General features: G+C 40.3%; 1 protein-coding gene across 1 annotated transcript; it reads left to right on the plus strand.

The window, feature by feature from the left end:
- The first annotated feature begins 2,405 nt into the window (after window positions 1-2,405).
- Window positions 2,406-7,801, plus strand: LOC145458375 (uncharacterized). The gene is made up of 4 exons (XM_080336736.1): window positions 2,406-2,756; window positions 3,746-3,806; window positions 5,397-5,414; window positions 6,194-7,801. The coding sequence occupies exons 1-4, from the start codon at window positions 2,460-2,462 to the stop codon at window positions 6,244-6,246; spliced, it is 429 nt and encodes a 142-aa protein (XP_080192862.1). The 5' UTR covers window positions 2,406-2,459; the 3' UTR covers window positions 6,247-7,801.
- The last annotated feature ends 188 nt before the right edge of the window (window positions 7,802-7,989 follow it).

Consider the following 7,989-nt stretch of genomic DNA (forward strand, 5'->3'; position numbering starts at 1 on the left):
TTGGAAAACTATCTCCTCGTTAGGCCTGGTCTTCTCGAGCCCGAAATCGTTTTTAAGCGTCTCGGTCTTGACTGTGGTGGGCAATTGCACGTCAAGGCAATATGCCTATTCATATCAGCAAATTCTTCCTCTGAAGAATGATATCGCCGAAGCCGTATCAGCTAGTTAGGAATAGTGATATTTGGCACAGGAGAATAGCTTACTTTAAACAACAACATCCCTATCTTTAAACTGAAATCAAATTCCTCATTTCAAAATTTACTAAGCATTGTTCCGAAATTTCCACAATCAGGTCGCAGGCCGCAATATATGACCAGGCGGGCCGCGTGTTGGTGACCCCTGGAATTGAGCAAAGGGTACATGTTACGTGGAAATTTTACTTGTGTTCGGTTACCGATCATTTCGGCCGAATAAAGCGATTGACCGAGAAATCCGGTATCTGAATCAAGCGAATTCGACTGTATGTCATTTGCACTCTAATGTAGGCCCACGTAGATTTCTACTGCACGTTTCGTAGCCTATGCTGTGAAGTGTGAAGTGTGATACGACCGGTCCGGTTTACAGCCTTTCACAGCTGAAGATAGGATCGAAACCGTAACTCTTCGTGGCAAGGAGAGTATAATTTCAGTATACCCTAAAAAATCACTAGAATTAATCCTTGATTCAGATTCAAGTACTCGTTCTCGCCCAACCCAGCTCGTGAGTCGTGATCTCCTCTTCTATGACTCTAGAGGCGCGACGTCATCAGTCACCATAGGTGGCGCCCCGTCACAATATCGATCAATCTAATCTGAACGAACAATGGACAATGGGCATACCTATAGGCACGTACACGTACACACACTCATAACAGTCGTATAATCGGTAGTTCTATCCTTTTTATGCACTCAAGACACATAATGATCAATGCGACACACAAAGACACAATGCGGTATGATGTCGAGTGTCAATATGATATGCACCCGGACTCCAATGCCCGGCGTAACAGTGTTAGATCTTGATCTTTCGGTTCAACATTCTGTTTCAGAAGCTTTCCCTTGCTCTTTACATTCGTCATTTAGCGGGTCTGTCTCTGAGATTTTTTTAAAAAACGCCACAAGAACAGCGATTCACAGTATATATACAATGCATGGATATAGGCAGGAAAAGCTAATGAAGTCCACAAGTGCCCTCGTCCAGATTTGAGATCAAGTCATTGTGACGCTATCGTAATTTCGGACGTTATAGATGTTACGATATTATATATACCGATTTAATATAGTCTCTGGTGTATAATGTAGATTTAATGAGAGTTTGGAATTAGCATTGTGACAGCACGTGGCGTCAATGGTTACTGGTTAGTGTCCCGTAATCGTGTTCACGTTCGTGTTCATATTCTTTTCCATGGGAACCTTTTATAGAAGTTCGTGTTTACAAGAACCAAAGCTTTCATGACTTCTCATCATCCTATAAAAACATTACTGTTATAGTCACTTGCCAATTGTCATACCTTAAAGTACCGGAAATTGTATTAAATCCGATACCTAAATGTTTTGCAATATTGGTGGAGCAGGTGCATGCGTCTTCTGACTTGGCATAGTCATGATTCTTATATTTGTTCCTTTGAGTGGGGAGTTGAAATCATCCGATTCCAATTCTCGTGATACGCAATGGTGCATATATAGAAGTCAAGCTCGCCGCGTTGCTTCGTTACACGGATTAACTATATGTGATGGGTGTAAATGTATATAACGAAACATGTTCCCGCTACTGTAATTGGATAACGACGCGCGTATGCATTGCAAATATGCTTCTGTTGTGTTGAATTCATGCTTTAGACGATATGAAGTGAATATTGCGCTGCGGGACCGATGGAAATGGCGTTACGGTTGAATTAATTAGGAACAGCTCCTTACACTTACAATTTCTTGTGCCACTTGACTGCTTCTTTCAGCGTTATCCGCAGTTTGATTTTCTGGTAATGATAAAGTGCCACCAGTAAAATTTAAGGAGAATCCTTAACTCTCTACCCTGGCTCCGCTCTTATCGGCGAATTGCGTTGTCGCATTTCGATGGCGTCCTAAAATCAGCGGTGTAAAAAGGGTATTCGACCCGCGAAAAAGACGAGGTATGGGCTACGCAAGGGACTTCGAATTAATATTATGACATGTATACTATCATCTTTCCCATATAATGCTCTGGGGATTGTCATAATTTCTCATTTGGGAGACGGTGGATTACACTATCTCGCGTTGGCTATTGAATGAGTGCCATCTACGACGTCGTTAGTCAGGCATGTCACTTGACGTTTTGAAATTAGATATACAACGATGTCTTCTGAAAGGTAGCTAAGTACACTTCCGTATGATTCGAATGTATACGTCGAGAAAAATGAATTTAACAATAATCAAAATAAATGCCAGTGTTTTCCAGGGGGTTCGCAGTACTATTATCGATAATTATTATTGATATTGAACAGTATGAAGTTGGAAGGAGCTGTTGACGAATCGGTTGCGAACAGACCGCGAATTGCTATCGTTACTCGGAACGGAATAAGGGATGTACTGCTACTTGTACTTATTCTTATATCCTCATCGGCCATCGTTTTCGTGGTCAAATTATCCAAACAACTGAATGACATCGAGGACAGATACCAATATGAACGCATTCAAACCTATCAGTCGATTGATAAGTTGAAAGGGGAATGCAGGGAGTTATCATCCATTCTTCGAGGAGGCGAATTGTCGAATAAAGATGTTGCGTCTAACTTTCCTCAGGTAAGGTATAAACGCTCTTGAAAAAAATTCTTTCTGTGGCTAAAAGTGAAATTCAATCGATTGGAGTGCAATTTGAATCCTTTCCTACGCGATACCAAATCAAAGAATCACCGATTGTGCATGGAGTGGTAACTTGAGATTTTCCGAGCGACGTTAACATTTTTAATTCTAAGGTGATGTCGTATATATGTGACGTCAAAATCATGATTACGTTTTCAAAAGTAATATATTTCACGATATTGCTCGATCTCCACTACACCCCAATCCGTCGGCGCTGTGGCCCTGCATACTGCATATGCGTCATAATCGTTATTGGTAAAGTCATATGATATGATACTAATACTCAACGGATATGTTGATGATGATTTGTTCTGCGCACCAAAGAATAATGTTTAATCTGCATAGTGTGGGTATTCCCGTATGTATGGTAATGTCACTTTGGGACATATAAGTGCACTGTCACTTTGATGGGACTATGGTGATCAACAACGACCGATGTCGGCTACTGCGTAATTTTTTAAGGGTTCCGTCGAGCTGCGAAATTTCGCTCCGTCGCGCTTGCGCAAGAAGTCTATCTGTAATTGAGAATTCCAAAGCGATGAGCCGATCAATTATACATTTTCTGGCTCTCCCAACAATGCGATCAAATGACATCGTCCGTGCGGAGCTAAATAATAAAGTCCTGGGATATCACAAGAGCAGACAAACCCCTTATTTGCGCTGCTGAAGGAGGATTACTCTTTATTCCCAGTTTGTAGTATATACGATACACTCGACATCAAAACTCATGCCAATGATGCGGTTTCCTAAAGAGCGAACACGGTCAAACGATATTTATTGCCGATACACTGGCGTGGACTTGAAATATTTTCGTAACATTCCATCGGTTCGGGTTAACCTGATAGAATTGCGCGATAATGTTGTCGCCAAAATACAAAATGCTTGTGAACATGTTAATGGAATGGTCATTACCAAAATACGCTTTTCAGGAAAAACTTGGGAAAATTATGAGGCATCGGCGAGCGCTTGGAAGTTGTATGTGCCCACCCGGTGAGTAATCCAATAACATTCTTTCCTCTTTGATATCAGTGACAATGGCCCTTGATTACTTGCGTAACACGAATGCGCTGACCCGTGAAGGTCCATTATTTACGCTGCCACCGCAGCTGTGTTGGTCGTGCATGTTACTTGGTACTATCGGTGAGATAGGTGACCGCGTTACCAAACATTACTATGCGTGAGGGGTACTTATCATATTGTCGCAATGTTTTGAAATATAATTAGGCCATTCGATTTCCGTATATTTATCTGTATTTTCTGACTTTGCCATTCGGTCTTGGTATACGTGTTCGGCTCCCGGAGTAGCGCTTATTCCTCCGCACAATGCGTGTTGCGGTCAACCGCAACAGGTCAAATATACCCTTACGGACGGAGAATAGCATGTAGTTTAGAGTTGAAGTGTGGCATGGTATGGAACGAAATTTCGGTATGGAATATGGAAATGCACAAGTATATATGGTATGCTATGGGAACTTTACAACTATATTCCGTATTTTGCTAGAAACATGAAATTGATCTTGCTTTCAATTCGTCAAATATATCGCGTACCTCACACGATCGTTAGCTGACAATTGCCTCCATTGAAATCAAATTCAGCGACTCCAACTCCCAAGTTATTGGAAAGTGTGACTCTGATTCCGACATTCACTAGCAATAACAAAAAATATTCATACGTCGACAGGCTGACTGGCGACTCGCTAATCTTGGTAGACGTATCTTGAGAAGCAACATCGTCGTGCAGAGCGCATTTAAAGGAAAATAATAGTTACGCACATTCTAATCCTGGTATCATTTGCCCACTATCAATGTGAATGAGCACTAAGAGTTGAGCAGTCCTGCGGTATAGGCCTACATCTCGCATATCGTAACTATCACTCCGCGAACTATATTAAGGAGACTGGAGGTGGAGAGTCTTCAATTTTGTAGACTTTCGAACTTTAGCAGTTAGATTAATACGTATGATATAGGCCTACATCGGTTTACAGTTTAAAAATATATATTATAAATATCATATATAAATTTCAACATGAATATACTTTTCAATTGTATATTGTAGTTCCGAAACGCCAAGAAGCTCTTCATATATCAGTTTGTTAAATTTGGAACAATTTCCAGCGGTTCAGGCCATTTAACGTCACGTCATAAATCGATTTCGCCATACAGCGCCATGATAATTTACAAACATTGATAGGCTTCTGGACCATGACACCCAGTTATGGTCGATAGGTGTAATGTACAACGAATGGCCGGTATCCTATACGAATACTTCAAACGCACAGAATTGGAGACAACCCTTTCACATTTGGTTTGGGATCTCCACGTCAAGTGGAAGGGAATGTTTCAACTTTTAGGAATTCAATTCGATACAAACAAGTGGCGATATCTCGTTTCCATTGTTGAGGGCGGTGACAGTTTATGAAATGAGCATGTCTACATGATCGAATTGATGTATTACATCCATTGTGGGTATAGTGGGCGGGCTGTTGTTTCAAACAACAACTATAGAATAGCGTGTTTTCAGAATCATAAATGTGATACTGTTTTGAGTTGGTTAATTGTATTGTTTTTGTATTGTTACAGGTCCAAGAGGAGAAAAAGGTTTGTACCTCACTGGGTATGGTTTCACTTGATGCAATTAATGGAAAATAGAAGAGATGAGTCAAAGTCTCTTCTTACCCTTATCGTCTGATCGCATACTCGATCGCCAAATGCAAGCCCGTGAACTGTCAACCAAAACAGGATTGTTGTCTTATAACGATTCCCATACCTAGATCAAACATATAGATGGTGTGGTGTGTAATTGAATCGTGGAATTATAATCCATACCCCCATATATAGAGATCAAATAGCCTATGATAATTCGAATCCGAATTAGTCAGATGAATTTGATATATATAAATATGATAGCAATAGAAATATATGTTATTATCAGGGTCAGGGATATTAGCCAATATTGTGTACATTGTACAATGTTTCTCTATGCTGTAAAAAGCGTGCATATATTCACCAGTGTTTATTCGTACTATAAAATCTAGGCCGTCATGGTAATATAATTTGCACTTCTACACTACAGTTTTATAGTATGCATCAGGGCTATGCCAAACACGATTGGTAGTTGTTCTCGTGCCGTCTTCTAGCGCGACACGACTACTTTTGGTACGACATACCTATCCGCGTGTAAAGGATAGCCTATACAACAAGGGTTCACAAACGGGGTACTCGAGATAAATTACGGGGTACGCGAACAGCTCTATTTTTCTGGCACTGTGATAATTTTCGACCACAACGATTTTGACGTTTATTTGTTCGCAATGTCGCGAAGCAAATGCGAAAAATGTGTATTTCTTGAAATTTAATCACCTTTTCAACTTTTGCAGGTTCAGTGGTGAGTTCATTTCCTTCACTACATGATCACATATATAGGCCTTAAAATATCCAAGGTTCTGAAGAGGGATATGCCGATATCTGAGTGTTTCTCACGCACATAAAAAGAATCTAAAACACAAGAGTATGTACTTGAGAATTTTCATGTCACTGAATTACTCTATATCGCATATCAAGCTTGCATGAGAACTCTTCGGCACGTATTGTATTTCATATGACCGTTCAGGACGCACGGGCAAATAATATTTTGATCGTGTTCCAGACAATGGGGTTTGTTGTCACAAGTCTTGTTGCTGAAACGCGGGATTGATAGTCTGGATTTGCTTGGTATATCGTTGACCCGTCTTGCCCCAATAAGCTTTCAATAGAAGCAACCCATAACACAATGTGACGGAGAAAAATAAGCATATGCAAAAGTCGGGATGCAGAGGTGTTAAAATTTATCTAAATACCTACCTTAGCACGAGGTCACACAACTTTAGTTACATCTCGTGACTTTCACCACCATACCATGATTCCATAATAATATAGGTAGCATACTATCCGGTTTAACCATAACGCACTTGGGGCACTGTCCTTAAGGCAATGGCAAAAGTCTATAGGAAATTAAATGTCGAAGCTAATGTCTTTTCACCAACAATAGGCCCTACGAGGATAAAATTCGTGGTTTTATCCTCATTTCACCTTATCTATTAGTCTGTTAATCTTATTATACTTGAAAACGTTTGTGATTACGTCAGGATCGAACGCAGTATGTGGATGACTATAGCACTATGTAGGCCTATACTAGCGCCCAGTCTGGACGTTAGATTCTACATTTTTCGGCAACTGTTGCCTGTTGCCGTCCTAGCATTGTTGGAATAGGCCGTTATAGTTCACGGTAAAAAAAACGTTATTGAATCGTCGCACTGAATCAATCACTACGTACTATACAGTAAAGAAAGTATGCGGGAGGACGGGTGATGCGCAAGAAATAGTTTAATAGTGCTACTGACATTTCAAAGTGCACATTTGATTGGTGGAAATAGACCAAATGGCTTTGAGACAGAAATGGCAGTTAAACCGCATCTTGGTCAATCGGGTCAAAAATCATACGAAATACGAATGAGTCGAATTTACTCCCTTGTCCCAATAATATTTTTGATGAAATCCACCCAATAACTCGTGATTTGCGTCATTATAACATGGTGTTAGTTGAACCGCAAAAGCAAATTGATAAGACTCGCATTAGCCGTTATAGATTGTGAATGAAATGGCCATTATTGATATTTCATTATGTTGCCTGCAACTCATATAACGCCCGTTTTAAATTATCGCGGCCCCTTCAAATTTTGCCTTTGCGACACATCTTCTTTGTGATGTAATTTCGGGTCACCTGCCTAAAGTGCCTTAGGAGCAGCAGATTATTGGATACCACTTGGCACTTATACCGCACGACACAAAAACATATTACGCAGTGTTCATGCCCGATTCTTTCATTGATCAAAAAATCTATACCATGAATACTCAAACTCGAAGTGCCACATAACAAGTAACCTATTTGCCAACCCCATACCGAATAAAGTCTTATAGGCTATTAGCCGTGCATGTCTAGGGTATAGTTGTTGTTATTGTTTGTGGTATCCATGGTGTTTGTCGAAGGCAATAGTCATTTACACCAGGCCGATTTTTTAAAATTTACTTCTACGCTTTTGAAATACATTGTTTACGCGTAACACGGCGATGTCTCGGGTATAGTGTTAATTCTTGACACACGATTAAGAATGCAAAGTACCCACCCCAAATTCCA

Source organism: Botryllus schlosseri, chromosome 16 (assembly GCF_051294905.1).
Source record: "Botryllus schlosseri isolate E-star chromosome 16, Bs_hap1, whole genome shotgun sequence".
NCBI lineage: Eukaryota > Metazoa > Chordata > Ascidiacea > Stolidobranchia > Styelidae > Botryllus > Botryllus schlosseri.